The sequence below is a fragment of the Beta vulgaris genome, chromosome 2 (genome assembly GCF_026745355.1).
Source record: "Beta vulgaris subsp. vulgaris cultivar EL10 chromosome 2, EL10.2, whole genome shotgun sequence".
NCBI classification, from domain to species: Eukaryota; Viridiplantae; Streptophyta; class Magnoliopsida; order Caryophyllales; family Amaranthaceae; genus Beta; species Beta vulgaris.
This window is the reverse complement of record NC_079203.1, coordinates 15,354,810-15,372,265: the sequence shown is the minus strand read 5'-3', so window position 1 is coordinate 15,372,265 and position 17,456 is coordinate 15,354,810. Positions and strand designations below refer to the sequence as shown.

At 34.7% G+C, this 17,456-nt stretch overlaps 2 protein-coding genes across 2 annotated transcripts; one reads left to right on the top strand and one right to left on the bottom strand.

The window, feature by feature from the left end:
• The first annotated feature begins 924 nt into the window (after positions 1-924).
• On the top strand, positions 925-3,291 carry LOC104906166 (40S ribosomal protein S19-2). Its single transcript, XM_010694882.4, has 4 exons — positions 925-1,122; positions 2,263-2,353; positions 2,470-2,653; positions 2,957-3,291. Exons 1-4 carry the CDS (start codon positions 1,033-1,035, stop codon positions 3,030-3,032), a joined length of 441 nt encoding a protein of 146 aa, XP_010693184.1. The 5' UTR covers positions 925-1,032; the 3' UTR covers positions 3,033-3,291.
• An 8,669-nt stretch (positions 3,292-11,960) lies between these two features.
• On the bottom strand, positions 11,961-16,096 carry LOC104906165 (hypothetical protein). Its single transcript, XM_010694881.4, has 8 exons — positions 14,760-16,096; positions 14,630-14,675; positions 14,443-14,538; positions 13,066-13,185; positions 12,817-12,915; positions 12,625-12,684; positions 12,444-12,538; positions 11,961-12,327 (listed from the first exon to the last, which is right to left on the bottom strand). The coding sequence occupies exons 1-8, from the start codon at positions 15,578-15,580 to the stop codon at positions 12,204-12,206; spliced, it is 1,461 nt and encodes a 486-aa protein (XP_010693183.1). The 5' UTR covers positions 15,581-16,096; the 3' UTR covers positions 11,961-12,203.
• Between the last annotated feature and the right edge of the window lie 1,360 nt (positions 16,097-17,456).

Sequence of the window (17,456 nt, the reverse complement as noted above, 5' to 3'; positions counted from 1 at the left end):
CACGGCACTCTCTATTTCATAAGTTGTAGAACTATATTGTCATGGATCTTATTTCGAAGTATATTTCGGGCACTATCAAATGGTACAAAAATTATATTATTTCGAATTACGTAGCAAAAGTTATATACAATTTACATAATATAATAATTTAGGTTATCCATTCAAAAACCAAACTCTAATCTTCCCTTATCTAAAACTCATTATATATATTTAATTATATGTAGAACTCTATTTTTTAAATGATAAAATTAAAAATTGCATGACATGACAATCCTACGTGGCACTCCATATTTCATAAGTTATAGAACTATATTGAAAAATTAATCTTATTTTGAAGCATATTTCGAGGGCTCTCCAATAATACAAAAATCATAATTTATCGAATTATACACAATTACCTAATATAAGAATTTAGGTTCTTGAGTCAAAACCAAACTCTTAGGGCCCGTTCGGTATTACTGTGGTTATCTATTTTTGGGTTTTTTGATTTTCAAAGTTATACGATATATGTCCTATAATGAATAAAAAAATTAGTCAAACTTATTGGGAATATGATGATTTTGAAAACTGACAACCAAAAAGTGAAAACCACTTTTTCTGGTTTCCTGTTTTTGGTTTTTAGTTTCAAAAAAATTGAAAACAAAAAAGATAACGAACGGGCCCTTAATTTCCCGTTATCTAAAATTTTATATATGTATTTAAATTTATGTGAAACTCTATTTTTGTAAAAAAGATAAAAATATAAATAAATGACGTGGCATTTTTTTTATTTTTAAAATCAATCAATTTTTTGTTTGAACATGATTTTGAAGCAGGCCCATGAAAATATGTGTCGGCACTGCCAAATACTTAATATACTTGATAAAGCCCAAAGAAAGAGAAAACCCTGAAGCAAAGCCCCATATATAAAAAGAGTGAGCTAGGGTTAATACCAAAACCCTTACACTGACTTCTGCGCAATTTTGGAGGCCGGAGCAACAGGAGAGGTGAGTTTTGCGCGCTGCTAAAGGGAAAAAAAAAAGGAGAGAGAAAATGGAGCGTCGACCATCTATTACTGTTAAGGATGTTTCACCCCATGATTTTGTTAAGGCCTATGCTGCTCACCTCAAGCGTTCTGGCAAGGTATAAATCAAAGCTTATATCTTTGTTTAAATCTGTATTTTTTAGGGTTTTGTATGGTTTAATTAGATCAGTGATTTGATGTCATCCGTTTGGTTTTTGTGCTTAATTTTTAAATGGGTATGCTTTATTTTGTGAATTTATTTGATGGGTCAAGAAGAATTGTTGGTTTTTTGAAAGAGTATTTTAAAACTGTAATTTTTATTAATCAATTCAACGACATAAGTGCTTTCATAAATTTGCCGTAGTTTTTTTTTGTTTAAATTATGTTTACCTACGAGTTTTAGAGGTGGTTGTTTTGAATATGATGTGAGAAACTTAATTAATGGTTAAGTAATAGTGATTGAAACTGTTTTTCTGCTCAACAGAGCAAATAATGTAGTCCCCGGTGGGATTTTGGAAATTTGGAATTAATTTTACTTTAACCATGTACGATTTGGAACTCAACTTTTATGATCTTTTGCAATTTTATTCTTTTGATAAATCGATTGACTTATGCTGGTATTAGAAGTTTCTGGTCAGATGCATTAGCAATAAGGTTTGTTTGAGCATGTGGCTGGATTGAATCTAAATAGGAGATTGGATTCTAGGTTTCCCATTGTTTGTGTAAAATACTATTGGTGGTAGTACTTACATTCATTCCCTTCTAGGTTCGTGGCTTACTATGCTATTCTACACATGTTTGCTGCCTGTATCAAATTTCTGAATAATGTATACTTTTTATCAGAATTGTATATTTGTCTGTTACAGTTTATGGAATGACGACTTTCTTTAGCCCGTTGAATTTTATCTATTTGTTAGCTGTACAATGTCTTTGTGCATTTGGCTCGCTTAATTCTGTTAGGAGGTTGGATTAGATTTCTGTACAACACTAATGCTCAGAGTATTTACATTCATTCCCTTCTAGGTTTGTGGCATAGTCTGCTATCTCGTACGTGTGATGTGTGCCTGTATAGAATTTCTGATCAATGTGTCAATTGAATATGAATTGTACTATTGTTTATAATTTATGGGATATCGACCTTATCTTTTGTACATTATAATTGTACTGAAAGTGTTTTGCTCCTATTTGGAGCTTTTAGCAGAGGAAGTAAAATTTTCATGAATCTAATAGTCTAATTCATTTTGCTGTGATTGTGACAGATTGAGCTCCCCCCTTGGACCGACATTGTCAAGACTGGTGTTCTGAAGGAACTTGCCCCTTATGACCCTGATTGGTACTACATTAGGGCTGGTAAGCATTGCTCTATCTCCTCACTTTGACATTTTTTGCATTACATAGTAGTAACTAGCATGGTGACTTTTTTCTCTTCTTAAAATTGATTATACATATCTGTTTTCTGCTTGAAGCTTCAATGGCAAGGAAGATCTACTTGAGAGGTGGTCTTGGTGTTGGTGCTTTCCGTAGAATCTATGGTGGAAGTAAAAGAAATGGAAGCCGCCCACGTCACTTCGGCAAAAGCAGTGGTGCTGTTGCACGACACATCCTTCAACAGCTCGAGGAAACCAAAATTGTTGAGATTGATCCCAGAGGGTGAGTTGTTTGTCTTTAATTTTGTCTGGTTCATTCAAAGTATGGTTTTAAAATTTATTGTAGAAGGTAAGGGATTATGGAATTGAATTCATAGGGGATCAGGGGGACAAGAAACGCATTGGCATAAGGTTGCATACCTAAGTTACCTAAACCAAACTACTTATTCATCATTAATAATATCATATCCATTCTGTTCCAAAACTTGATTCAAATCCCCCCGGAGTTTCTAATTTGTATGCACTGTTGTTTTTAGATAGATTTATTATGCTCTGCTAATTGGCTACTTTGTACTTTTTGGTTCAGTGGGAGGAAAATCACATCCAGTGGGCAGAGAGATCTTGACCAAGTTGCTGGACACATCACTGATGCTGCTCTTTGAGAAGTGAATTTGAGGATTGTACTTTGAGCACTGTCTGAGGATATGATGGTAGCATATTCGATTAATTTAGGGTTTTTGTTTTACTTGGTTAAGAACAAGTGATGAACTGAATATGTGTTCACCAATTTTGTTTTTCTGATGGATGAATTTTAGCATTGGTTTATATACCCTCGTGTGTCTGCTTGGAACACAAGTTGGATGGATAGTTTGTTATGGACCTTTTTATTGTGCTGTGTGCTTGATGTGTTCATTTCGGATATTTGGGACTTCTTTTTTTCCTTTTTCAGCAACTACCTAAATGCAATTTGCATGAAAAGTAAAGAAAACTAATGATTGAAATGATCGGTGACGATGGTTGGGACGAAGGAAAGAGGTAGGTTGGGGGGGGGGGGGGGGGGGGGATGACGATGGTTGGGACGAAGGAAAGAGGTAGGTGAAGGGTGAAGGGGGGGGGGGTTTCATCTCGGGGGGGAAAGCAAATGTTTTTCACCCTGGAAGTAACTACTTTCTGATTTTTCTTTACAAATCAAAGGAAAATGGGAAATTCACATCTTGATGAAAATGTCGGTGTCCAATATTAGTTGATTTTTTCAGAGGGGGGTGGTAGCGTTAGGATTCTCATTTCAACAATATGTTAGAGAATTGACTTTGGTGCTATTTAGCTTTGTACCAAACTAGTAAGGATTGGTGGTCGTATGGATCTTACCAATTATCTTTTCAAAATAAAAAAAAATAAAAAATAGTTGATTCTTTCTTGTAAGGTGAAGAAATTGCAGGAAAAAAATTACTTTGGTTTGAGGTGGATTCTTAACGTTGCGGTTACGAAAAAGATGTAGTTGAGCTGAGAGTCATTACAAGGAGTGATTTCAAAAGAAAAATTAACAAGATGATTTATGTTAGCAATCCAATCGGTTTATTTGCTCCCTAAAATGGGTTAGATGTACCAGTTAATCAGTTATCAAGTGACCTTCGCAGGTGTATACTAATATTAGTGATTGCTCTCTAAAATGGGTTGAAATGTACCAGTTAATCAGTTATCAAAGTGACTTTTGCAGGTGTATACTAATATTAGTTATAGCTCCCTAAAATGGGTTAGATGTACCAGTTAATCAGTTATCAAAGTGACCTTCGCAAGTGTATATTAATATTAGTGATTGCTCCCCTAGAATGGGTTAGATGTACCAATTAATCAGTTATCAAAGTGACCTTCACAGGCAGGGGCGGATCCAGCGTGGGTTCAGTGGGTTCAACTGAACCCACGTGGATCTGGGTCAAAAACAAGAAAACTGGGCAAAAAACACATATGATATATATTAAACACAACGGATTGTATAACTGAAAGTCATGGCAGTGCAGCGTTACTATATTACTTGGTCTCAGGTTCGAATCTAGGAAATGAGGTTTGTTTTTTTTTTTTTTTTTCCTTTTACAATATTTAGTTTCGTTATTTGCTGTGTTAGTTTGGTTTTTTATTTGTCTTTTCTCTGCTTTCTAGTTTGCTAGTTTTTTGCTGTTTTCTTAGCCTTTGGCTGTATGGGTTACTCCCTCTTTTTACACCAAAAAAAAAAAAAATATTATCTTTTTGTCTACATCATGTTTGTGCTATCTTTTTGTCTTTTTTTTTTTTCCTTTTTTGATCCTCCCTTAGTCCTTTTAGGCTTACTGTATCATATCCTTGGTCTTTTTTTTCTTTTTACTTTATCCTCCCTTTTGGCTTACTGCATTATATCCTTGATCTATTTTCATTTCCTTTTTTCAATCTTCCTTTTATTTTTTAAGCTCTTTTTTATCTATGAATCTCCTCCTCTCACCAAGTACAAATATTGTAAAAGCTAATGAATTTGGTTAATTCACATTATCTTTTTGTCTACGTCATGTTTGTGCTAGCTATTACAAGTGTATAAGTATAACACTTAATTGATAGGTTAATTCAATGAAAAAAGTCTTAATAGTTGATAATCGATTCGTAATTTGTATAACTCTATAGTTTGTTAAAAAATTAATAATCTTTCACTACTACAAGAAATTAAGTATCATATTTTTGTTGTAATGATGTAATCAAGAATGAAAGCCTCGCTAAGTACAATTGTTGAAAGTTTATTTCTTTTCCTTTTCTTTAAAAAATTACAATTCCAAATAGAAAAATTAAATTTGAAATTTTTATTAAAATTAGTCCGAACCCACGTGGTCCAATTCCTGGATCCGCCACTGTTCACAGGCGTATACTAATATTAGCAATTGCTCCCTAAAATGATTTAGATGTACCAGTTAATCAGTTATCAAAGTGAACTTTGCAAGTGTATTACTAATATTAGTGATTATGAAGTCAATTTCCTAAGGGGCTGACCAGTGTGCTAAATCTCTCTACATGCATAATCAATTTATCAAATAAAGTATAGTTGTTAGATCTTAATTATTGGTAGAGCAGGCGAGCAGTATTGTCGACGATTTGTAGAAGGTATTTAGTGTTTAGTTTTGGGTTTGGATAATTGGATCGGTTTGTTTTACTCGCATCTGGGAACTGGGATGATGATATTGTTTGTTATGATTTTCACTCATATAGTCATGTTACATGTACTCCTGTTTTTGTTTATGGCAGCATTTCCATTCATAAGCAACGTTTTCTTTTTAGCTACATCTTATCAATCTTTTAAAGTTTCCCTGTTAACTCCACTTAGGGCTCGTTTGGTTGAAGTTGGGAAGATTTTTTATTTCTTAGGAAGTACATTTTTTTTGTTTGGTTCAACATGGGAAGTTCTATTTCCCATGGGAAGTTCCACTTACCTGGGGGGTCTAGGTAAGTTATTTCTTCCATTTTGTAGGAAATAAAACTTCCTAGGAAGTTCTACTTCCCATGTTAATGCCAACTAAACAACAATACATATATTTACTTTCTAGGAAGTCTAATTTCCCATGCATTTGAAGGTTAACCAAACAAGATCATAATGTTTTAAACATCAACCAATGACAATTAACCCAACCCCACTTTATGTTCCACTAAGAATAGGAAAAAAGTCGCTCAAATTGCCGCTCTCTCTCTAGACTCACCCAAAACCCTAACCTAAAAACTCCAAAACTACACCGCGCCGCACAGGCTCGCCGATGGCCGGTCTGAGCGCCGCGCCGCACTCTTAGCCGCCGGCGAGCCTGCTGCCATCCTTTCCGAAGGTTAGCTTGTCGTTTTCTTCAGTTTTTAGGTTAATTTGGTTTTTCCTTTCGTTGTTATACTTCCCCCGCCCCGTCGTCCTCCGTAGCATCCGTCCGTTCGTCCTCCGGCGTGTACCCCTCCGTCGTCGGTCCCATTCCCGTCAGTTTTTAGCCCTCCTACAACCCCTGTTTCCAGTCGTCCTTACCCTCCCTCTCCCCGCGTTGCCCTCATCGCCTCCCTCCCCCGTCCCTGTCGTCGAGTCCGTGTCGGTTTGCCCACCACAGTGTCATCTAGTTTCCCCGTGTGCCGTGAGTCCCCCATGCGTTGTCCTAGTTTTAGGGTTAGTTCCCCCTCCCCATACCCCTGTTTCTTAGTGCTTGAAGTTAGGTTTAGTTTTCCCCTTCCCCGACCCCTTGTTCGTTGTCAAAGTGGTTAGTTTTAGGTTCCCCTCCCCATACCCCTGCTCTGTTTTGAGCTTTAGTATTAGTGTCCCCTTCCCGTTCCCCTCTAGTGTTCAGGTGTCGGTTTGTTGGCTCGCTCAGGACTCCGTCGTCGGCCGTGAAGATTCTGCAGTTTGTATGGTGCTGGTTTTGGTGTGGTATCCATCTATCATGTACTGGTTGTGGTTTTGTTTTAGGTTGCTTGCTTCTGTTCTTTTTCGAAGTTTTAATTTAGGGTTATTCATATCTAGTTATGATTATCTAGGGGTTGCAGTATTGAGTAAGATGAAAGGTGGTGATCTTTTGATTCCTGTTGTGGTTAGATCTTCTAGGTTTGTGATTGCAAAGACGGCTTTTCGAATCCGTCGATTGGGTGATTTTATTCTTTATAAGTCGCCTACTTTTACAGTGATGACCTTTGCCGTCATCACACCTCAAAAATGCATCTTGTGGGAGGCCCTCCAATTTAATTTGGAGCAAGTTATGTCCTCCACGCATTTTGAGTTTCAATCTTGCAAGACTAAACTCTGGTTACCCTTGTTTAAGGGCCAGAAGTCACCACAGGAGGTGATTTCTTGGTTACTTTTATCAGTGGAATCCCAAGAAGGTGTTTCTGTTCAAGGACCTTGGGATTTTGTGGTTAGTGCACTTTCGAAGTTACTAGCTGCGTTGCGGCAATCTCCTTTTGAAGATCGGTTTTGTGCTGCCTTTCAACAGGTTCTCTCTCATTTTAGGTCTGTTTCATCAAGACCTTTGTCCCCCATCCTCATCGCTTTGCTCGAGATTAGTCTAAGTTGTTATGTAATAGTTTGTTTTTCTTTCGTAGGGTATGTACGAGCAAATGAAGCTCTTCTAGCTTCATTTGCTTTGTCATCTATGTTGATGTACTAACATTAGGTTGTACTTTCAATTTTAATTAATGCAAATTAACTTGATGTCAAAAAAAAAAAAGACAATTAACCCAACCCCAATTTGTGTAGCCCCCCTCCCTCCAGAAATGGCGAGATTTCCTAATTCTACAACTATTATCATAATATGGGTTTATTGTAAGTATGATACACTTAATGTCATTTTCTTGTTCATTGTTCATTTACAAAACTATAATGAGTAAAAAAAAGCATTGCGTATAGGGTATATCAAGTATTTCAAGATTGGTTTTTTTGACAACAGTTTCTCTCCTCAAAATAAGGGGATCATAAGGATATTCATGTAAACTATACGGAGAAGAGAGAGAAACTAAGTATTTGTTAGAGACTGTTTAATTAGTTCAACTTGTAAGACATATTTGGAGAGCATTGATAATCTGGGTTTAATTAGCGATGAGGAGGAATCAACAAGTATTGGTTAATGGATGAGTTGTATAATGGGATAAGATGGATCAAAAACGTTAACTCATGCAAAGCCATCCTCTATAATTATGGAATGTTAATAAAGGGAAAGTAGAGGAAGATATACTACACCTACAGCAAATACACCAGGGTATCTATCTAGTCAAATGAGTAATAATAATTTGAAAATGAGTAAGGGCCTGTTTTTAATGTTTAAACTCAATCAATCAATAGTTTTTAAAATGAGTAAAATAACTATAAAATGCATAAAGATGTCTTGGAAATGGACAAATAACTTTAAAATGAGAAATACAACTTTTAAAACGAGCAAATTTGTTATAGGTGTACTTAACTTTATGTATAAAATTCCCTTTCCCCTTCTTTATACTTTGTACCGCCTTCGTGGCTCATATGGATCAAAAAAACAAAAAACTCTATGTATAAAAGAATCAAGGTTGATCTAGTTGGTTGGAGGTCCTATTTTCACCCTTATGATAAGGATTCGATTTTTGCTCCTTTTAAAATGAACTGTAATTTTCACCCACTTGTGCAAGAGATATTTATCATACTTGTTTTTTTTTTTTTTTCTAAAACTCTTAACTCTACGTATACTCCAATGGCCTTTATAAATTGCGTACATCATGATTACCATGATTTGGGCAATATGCTTAGCTAAAATGGGATTATGTTTAGAGGAGATCAATTAAGCCCACTAAAATACTCCTAATTATCATTTCAAAAGCTTTATTTGCAGAGTTGCAGAAATCAATCTTTCAAAAAAAAAAAAGTATTCAAGGTGAGAGTAGGGAGGAAATGACAAACATTTTAAGAAAAGCAAAGACTAATAAACTAAGTGTTCTTTTGACATAGCGGAAAATTGCAGTAATTTCAAAATAGATTACAATTTAACGCTATCACAAGTAAATATGAAACAGATTGCAAACTAACACTAAGGTGAGCTTTAGTGGCTCTTACAAGTTACAACCACATCCCGAAAAACCAACTTGTCGCTGTTACAGTTCAAGTGAATCTTATCTTGGACGATTTTTGGTGGTTTGGGATATATATTTGGAGAAAAAGACTTGTTATTATTAGAGGAAGTCTGTTGAGATGGTAAACTTAGACAAACTTCACAGATAAATTGCTGCTTTCCATCTTATAAAACCCTTTGTTAACAAGGTGATAAATCTCAAATTTCTTAATTGGATAGTATTGTTTCGTAAGTACTCATGATACAATTTGGAAGAAAGGGGGAGAACTCACAAAGAATGTTTCCTAGAATAGGGAAATTGAGAATTGATAAATTCTTAGTTGTCTACAATATTTTTTCTTTTGGTTCCTCAAATCCTTACCGTTCGAATTAGGCAAAGGTTGTATAAGAGGCCAATGAATTGGATGTAAAAACAAGACATTAATTTTATGTAGTTGTGTTTTTGTTTAGCACATGCCCAAATAAAAAAACATTATCTAAAGTAAAACGATATGTCCAGATAAATTGACGAGTTTGGCAAGGCTTATCTGTTGGGCTGTTGGAGTCCATTAACAGGGGCAATATGGACATTTTTCTCATTGCATTATAAGCTGAAGAAATGAGGACCAACACACGTCCTTGTGGAGAAGGAAAAAAAAAATAGAAATAATGGTCAATAATAAGTTAATCTTTGTTTCATATAAAAAATAAGTTATTTTTTGAATAAGTCTATCTTTAATACTTATCAATTTTAAACAAATTAAGTTACAAACAATCTGACTTTTTTTTTCTTTTTCGTAATTTTTAATTTCTTTTTGTTTTCTCTCTCATCTCTTTATGAAAAGTTACACATATCATATTTAAGTGGTTAAACAAGTTAACGACAGACAAAGACTTGTTAAAAACAGATTGATACTAAAGGTTGACTTATTCAAGGATAATAAAAAAGATGACTTAAAGTTTGACTAATTTTTAACTATTTCCAAGAAAATATTACCTTCAAATCTCCTTGAAAAATCGAACTACGCACATCATCGTCATACCTATCTCTATCGCGTCTCTCTATCTATCCCAACAACTCTTTTTTTCCTTTTTCTCCTACTTCTAACCGTTTTCAAATCCTAAGCATTGTCGTCATTATTTTGTAGGTTATTACTTATAAAATAATTATAACACCATTAGAAGATACCCATTGGATGATCTTTATTGTAGATCATAAGGAGAGAGAAGGAAAAATATAATAAAAAGAATAGGAAAGAGAAAAAAGAAAGGAGAGAAGGAAGATGATCAAATCATCTCAATGATCTGAGCAATGCTTGGTTTATGAATGAAAATGCTGCAGCAATGGACACATGTCAGCAGGAGATTGAAGACAAAAATTTCCGCGGGCCCCACATGTCTGAAATTGTAGCATCCATATTCAATGGCCACATTTACATCAGATTTTTGTAACCTTTGTTTTTCTCAAAGGTAATATTTATGTGCTAAATATTTTTTTAAAAAAAAAATTATTTCACCAATAGTTACATTTTTTTTGTCTATAAATAAAGACCCAATATTGAGTTACTTCCTCCCATCAATAATATTAGCTTAATTATTATATTAAGTAATTAAGTACATTATTAACATTAATGTTTGTTAATATAATTTAATTACAAAAACATAAATATTCTACCGTCAATCATCATTAATTGATTATTAAATAGTTCATAATAAATAAAAAAAATAGGATGAAAAGGAAATTGAGGAGAAAATATATGGTGGAGTATGGTAAAAAGTAGGAAAAAAGAATGTAAAGATCTAAAATTGTAGATTATTCATTGGGAGTAAGGAGATCATAAATATTATTTGTAGATCATGAATGAGATGGAAGAGAGATGAACTATTTAAATATTTGATGATCCAAAATTTTGAATCAACCATTGTGTATGCTCTAAAGATTCCTTGTTTGTTATATTTTTATTGTTGAGGTGGAGTTCCTAACAAATCCTTAGTAAGGTAATTAATTATTTTATTTAATACAAGTAATAAGAGTAAAATTACAAACTACTAATACTCCCTCATTTTCTTAATAATTTTCTCATTTCTAATCTAGGCACTATTCACAGATAAAGAAAATCCTAAAAAAAAAAATTCCAATATGTAAGAAAAACATAGTCATATGTAGTCTTGATTAATTCGTCTCATTGTGGCCTGCCCTCTCTCTCTTTTTTTTTTCTTTCTTCTCTTTTCTCTCCCACAAAATCCTAATTTTCAACCTAGGGGCTACTACCACCTTTTGGGTTGTGGTAAGCCCCTTTTCACCTTTTGTTACTAGTTTTTGATGTATATGTTTCTACTAAACTCTCGTCTCTCTCTAATGGAGAGTTTTTGTACCTATATATTAGGTTATATCTACCCATATATTGGTTTTTATCTCTCTTCATGTGAGAATTTGAAGACGTTGTTTTTGAGTTTTTATGTAATTCAAGAGGTTAATTTGTTGATCGAAATTTGTGCGGGTTTGCAAAAGATGTCAAGACTTCGTTTACGATCACTTGAATGGAATGCAATTCTACTTCAAAACTACAAAAGATCGATAGACCCATTTGCAGAAGGCTGCATCAGACAACAATGTGAAAGTCGAGGGTTTTCAAAAGTGTTGGATCTACTCAACGATTGTGGTTTTGTCATATTAGAATTGTGTTTATTTCATTTTGATATGTATTTGTTTAGTTTTGACTTCTATGGTAGATGTCATATGAGTTCGGATCAATGAATTAATGTTAATTCAAAAAAAAAATCGTCTCATTGTGTACATTAGGAAAATCAACCTTCCATAATTTTTACTAATATTCTATTAAAACTCATTTTGATTAAGAACTTTGAGATTTATTTTACAATGGCTTGGCATAGTGTTTTTTGAGCATGAGGCTCTTTGATACAAACTTAGACTGAGATAAATAGTAATGGCAAGGGAGTACATATCTGCGTTCTATTTAGTTGGTAATCATATCTTGTGATTCACCATTCAGGAAATGCAAAACTTTCTCCAAACTCAGATTGAGAAACACTTGAACTTGATCGTATCTAATTGCTTAGGCATGTAAATCTTATGGACATATATGTAGAGATAATGTTTGTGAGCACTTTTTTCTACAATTAGATGATAGGAGAAAGGTAAAGGGCATGATGATAAGGTCTCTTATTAACAACACCAAAAATTGAATAAAATAATCATGATATTTTTGAGCATTGCTTACACTCAAATTACTTAGTTCTGTGATGTTTAAGGGTTCCTTCAACTCATGATGTTGCATGAATATGATAATCATTCAGGTCACTCCATGATGATAGGCTGCACTTGATCTTCTTTTGTTGGGGAAATTGAAATCTTGGTTCTTTTGGAATTGTTGGCTGCTTTTCGGACCTGGAAAAAAATAATTTCCATGAATATTAATTACTTACATATCAGATTTTTTTTGTCTTTCTGGGTTAAAATTTTTTGTACATGATTGAATAAATTTGTCATCTTTTTAAATCTACCTTCTGGGGATGAAAGGCCTGTCAAAGTAAGGCATAGGCTGCGCTTTTGGGACGAGTTCTTTTCTTAATCTTCTGATTTCTTCTTCCTCTTCTAACTGTAAAATTCAATAGAAAATATTTATAACTGAAGTTTTTGCTGAAGCATAACAATAACTTAGTAGTAGTATTAATTCTTATTTACCTTCTGTTGCCTCTCTCTCTCCATTTTATACTGCTCGATCAACATTAGCTTTTCAGTCACCTGATAAAATTGTCACAAAAAGATTAGAAATTAAGCAAAATACTCCTAGTTGCGTGCTAGTTGAAGAACCGTTAGTTATGGAAAGGGGTAAAGGAAAGCAAGACGGTGGATTCAATTGGCTACATATCATACCTGGTTGTCAAACTCTGCACGTTCCACAGCTCTCATATCAGTGTGCAGTTTCAGGTCAATTGGCTTTGTGATCTCTTTGAGTGGTGGTTTTATCAGACACTGATATACAGAACACAATAAGTCTAGGTAGAATTTGCGTATATGTTTTCTACTCAAAAGTATAGATAATGCATGAGTATGAAATTAAGTAGAATCCATCATAACACTGATAGAAGCACTTCAGTTCTGGATATATCAACAAAGCCTCACCTCTGGTTCATCCGTCGTCCATGGAAGGCCTTGTGCAATAGGTATTCGCTGCTTCTCTTCCTCAATCATCATTTCTTGTAATTTCTTAACTAACTCCTCTTCCTTCTTTTTTCCTCTTTCCTGGAATCACAGGTGAAGAAAGCAAATGAAATATTTTAAAAAATGGGAGAAAACAGATGAGAAAATTCTAAAGTAAAAGGGAGAGAAAGACTAGCAGCAAGGAGAGGTGCCGCGCGGCGGGGGTGGGGTGGGGGGGTGGGGGTGGGGAATGTGGGACATAAAAGAAAAATAATTTACACAATATGAAGTTCATGATCAAACAGGATGTAGAAAGAAAGAATGAGTTATTTACTAAAAATATGAAGCATAAACAAGACATACAACATTAAATAGTAGTTGTTTTAGTAGTAACTTCCCATTCTTATGATGGACAGAGATATAATACCGTGTTTAATAATAGGTTACCAAAAGATGAGACTCGCAATTTGCAGCTCAAACACTCCTCTTCAGATAGAGATTCAACATAAACAGAAAAGACAAATAAAGGGAGGGTAAGAATCACAAAGTTAGATCGTCTGGTCTTTACAACAGTTGGTCTGTATTGCTCATCGTCTACAGCTGCCGAAACTATAGCTTCTTAAGTATAACCCCTCTCATACAGCACTAGAACAATTTTCGTATGAAGAAGCTAGTTAATCACAGTAACTGGTAAAAGGGGAATGTGATATCTCTAATTTTACAGAAGCCATATTCCTAAGTCAGATAAGGGTAGGAAGCCAGAGGAATCATAAAAAGACATAGCTACTAGTAATATCAAAGTGGAAGTTCATTTTCTCCAACAATGACCACAAAGTTTTTATGAAAATTAAGTTATGTGCCAAGAAGACAAATAACAATAATTGAAAACCATGATATCAAAACTTTGCCAATACAAGCCATCTGAACAATATAAACTAGAGAACTCAAGCTGAACAATCATATATGGTAAAGAAAGACTAGAACAGAGCGTGTCAAACCCCTATTTATATTTCCAATGCTATAGCTCGTGTTCAAAAGAAGACCGCCTCTAAAAATCCTGCGTAGCGAGGGCCGAATCCTCATGTTGGAGGTACCATTCAGTCAAAATAAACTACGTGTTCCAATTACTTTCAACGCAAAATCAATACCTTTTCTCCCCCCCCCCCCCTTCCTCAAACAGGTAAAAGAACCGCACTATATTACATGGAAAGGTTAATATGAATCCTCACCATAATTCTCTTAAATTCATAATCAGAGCTCTATGCCTTCATATCAATTACTTGCTAAATGAAGTAGACATTCAATTAGGACTTTGATAGCAAATAACAGATAAACAGACAACTATTCAGTGTTTTATACCTCTGTCCTTAGCCTGAATGGTTTCAGCGAAGTGACTCTGTGCTGCTGCTTCTTCTTCCACTTCATTCCACCAACAGTTCCAGAAGAAAATGAGCCCTGAAAACCAACCAACACATGCCTCAGAAATATGTTATAAGGGCTAAAGCATACAATACATATATCAGAAAGCCAAAAGAGCTGTTCTTACACTTCTCCGGCTTCTTCGACTTCCAATCGAACTTCTGCTTGAAACACTACAAAGAAAACCAAATTAAGAAGCATAATCAAAATCAGAAATGTCGATTCCTAATACAGAAAATGAAAATAATTATACCTACCTTCCTCTGCTACTATCCAATGAAGAGGAGACCTGAGCATCCAATCCTAAACTTTCTGCATTGAAGAACAATTCTCCTGGACAAAACCCAGACGAAGATTCCTGCGTTTCCAGAGCTCTAGGAGGATGTTGCTGCAATCCAGGCAATGCCCATTTGATGCCTTTCTTTGTATCCTCTACCTCTTTGTCATCTTGACTATCTGATTTCTTGGGCAATGTTAGAAGTTTCTCAAATGCCTTCACCAAATGCAACACCCTCCCTGACCCTGGCTCAGGAACACTTGCTCTTGCTTCCTCCAATAGTATATCTCTTCTTCGTTTCGTCGTCGAACTTCCCAACCCTTTTGGTGATTCACCCTCCTCCGGTTCACAAACACCCAATTCATCCAAATCCTGAATTTCACATTCTTCACTATTTTTCTCATACCCACTTTCATTTTCCAAGTTCTCAGTAAAGGGTTCATCTTCTCTACTCTTGAAAAACTCTTCCTGAGAAGCCCTCAAATTCTCATAAGCAACGCACAAACACTTGCCATTAATCTTATCTTTACACTTACAATTCCTATCCAAATCTTGTTTCTTTACATGATTCTTCTTCTTTGCCACCACAAATTTCCTCTCTCTAATCTTCTTTTTGGGTGATACAAATGAGGGATTAGGGTTTTTGATCGCAGATTTCTGGGATTTTGTGGTCTTAATTGCAGAAGAAGTTGAGGGTTTTAAACTAGGGCTTGTGAGATTTGGGTTTGAATTCTCCTGATTCTTTACTTTCTCACACGCAGTTGATCGAACACTTGGTGGTTCTTTTGTTGGAGTCGCCATTAAAATTCCTTAAAGTTTTAGAGCAAGAGAGGAGAGAGAAAGGAAGACAATTTTACGCTGTTGCGTTTGATTGTGAGAAGTGAGAAATGAAGAAAACTAATGGAGGAAGTGGGGGAAAAATGAGAACGTTGGACACGGCGCTCCGTAACGGCTAGTTTCTTCTTTTTTTTTTTTCCTTTTTTGGAGCCTATATATATACTCCTATTAGATAGGGCATTATTATATTTGAAGTTTTTGGTTGATTAATTTTGGTTAGCCGTTAGATTCGGCGGATTGCAACGCTCTCTCATAACTGAATGTTGATTTAAACAAGATGATTATCAAATATATCCGGGGTGTAGGTTGTGGTGTCAGAAATAGATCTGACCGCTGGGTCAACCTAATTCTGACCTGACTTGAACCTGGTTCGACCTGTGAGGGTCAGTCCCCAGACCTGACCGAAAACTGACCTGGGATTACCCAGACCTGACCGGCACCTGGCAAGATTATATCCTAACCTGACCAGACAGACCTGCATTCAAACTCGAACCCGACCGTACTTTACCATATATTACTAAAATTCAATTATTTTTTTATATCTATAAAATCACTTAAATATATAAATTTATAAATTTTCTTATATTTAGTAATTAATTAAATAGATAAATAAATTACATTTAATTTAAAAGTTAAACTTTAAATATCATTTACTTATTTATATTTTCTATAATTACCTAATGTCCTCATTCTCAAATAATATTAAAAAATATCTTATTAAATTCTATACTCCAAATTTATTATCCCATTTTAATATTTTATTAAATTTTCCTCATTTTTTCTACCAGATTATCCAATTTTAATATTCTACCAAATAATATCTCAAATTCTCGTAACATTATACTAAACAACAGCATATAAGCTCATAAAAAATCTGCAATTATAATAAATTATACAAAAAATCAAAATTTAGTGAAATTACATAAAAATCACACAAAAAGAATAAATGTGGAATTATATGAAATTACACAAAAGTCAATAAATCTGGGGACGAAATTGAACGATATTACACAAAAACAAAATTAATTAACACAAAAATTAACAAATTAAACTAAAAAATGGAAAAAAAAATCTTGAAAAAAACTATATCTGGCCGGAATCGGGCGACGACTGACGAACGAAGACCGACCGGCGACGAGCGAAGACCGACCGGCGATGAGCGAAGGCCGATTGTGATATATTTAGTAATATGAACTTCAAAAATTTCTCATTAGAAAATTGAAAGAATGACAAAGGTACAGTTGAAAAGGAAAAAAAATCCAGAAAAACTCTATCCTAGATCTCACAAAAAACTAATTCAACATAAATATAAGAAAATAAAAATCAACAAATGAAAAATTACAAATCAAAAAGGGGAAAACTCTCGTCTGGGCTGAACCACCACAGCCGAACAATCTCGCAACCGCCACAGACTCCGGCGAGATCTTCGGTCAGCATACCTTTATCGAGATCTTCGCTTGTTCGAATCCAGATTTGAGATGAAGTTTCGCTTGAACCTTTGCGATTCCAGATCTTCTATCTTTTGCGTCGATACTGAAAGTCTGAAATTGGTGCAGTGGTGATTTTTTGAACTAGTTCAACAAAACTAGGTAGTGCACAGCGTCTCGTACATGTTTAGCCTAAAACATAAACATATAATTGGGTAACCCACCTTTATAATTGGGTTAACAAGATGCATAAATTCACACATTAGGATATTAGATGAAAGGATTTAGATAATGCTGTCATATTTTTGGTGATAATGACAACAACCAACAGAAAGTTTATCCATTCTAGCAACTAATGGCGGTAGAGGAGAGAGAATGAGAGATGGGAGAGGAGGTGGGCGGATGAGAGGGAT

Excerpts from the sequence above, each read along its gene's own strand:
- LOC104906166 (XM_010694882.4), top strand. The coding sequence starts at position 1,033 with ATGGAGCGTCGACCATCTATTACTGTTAAGGATGTTTCACCCCATGAT. Across the intron at positions 1,123-2,262 it reads ACCTCAAGCGTTCTGGCAAG|ATTGAGCTCCCCCCTTGGAC; the intron begins GTATAAATCAAA and ends TGATTGTGACAG. Across the intron at positions 2,654-2,956 it reads GTTGAGATTGATCCCAGAGG|TGGGAGGAAAATCACATCCA; the intron begins GTGAGTTGTTTG and ends TTTTTGGTTCAG.
- LOC104906165 (XM_010694881.4), bottom strand. The coding sequence starts at position 15,580 with ATGGCGACTCCAACAAAAGAACCACCAAGTGTTCGATCAACTGCGTGT. Across the intron at positions 14,539-14,629 it reads GTCGAAGAAGCCGGAGAAGT|GGCTCATTTTCTTCTGGAAC; the intron begins GTAAGAACAGCT and ends GTTGGTTTTCAG. Across the intron at positions 13,186-14,442 it reads CATTCAGGCTAAGGACAGAG|GAAAGAGGAAAAAAGAAGGA; the intron begins GTATAAAACACT and ends CTGTGATTCCAG.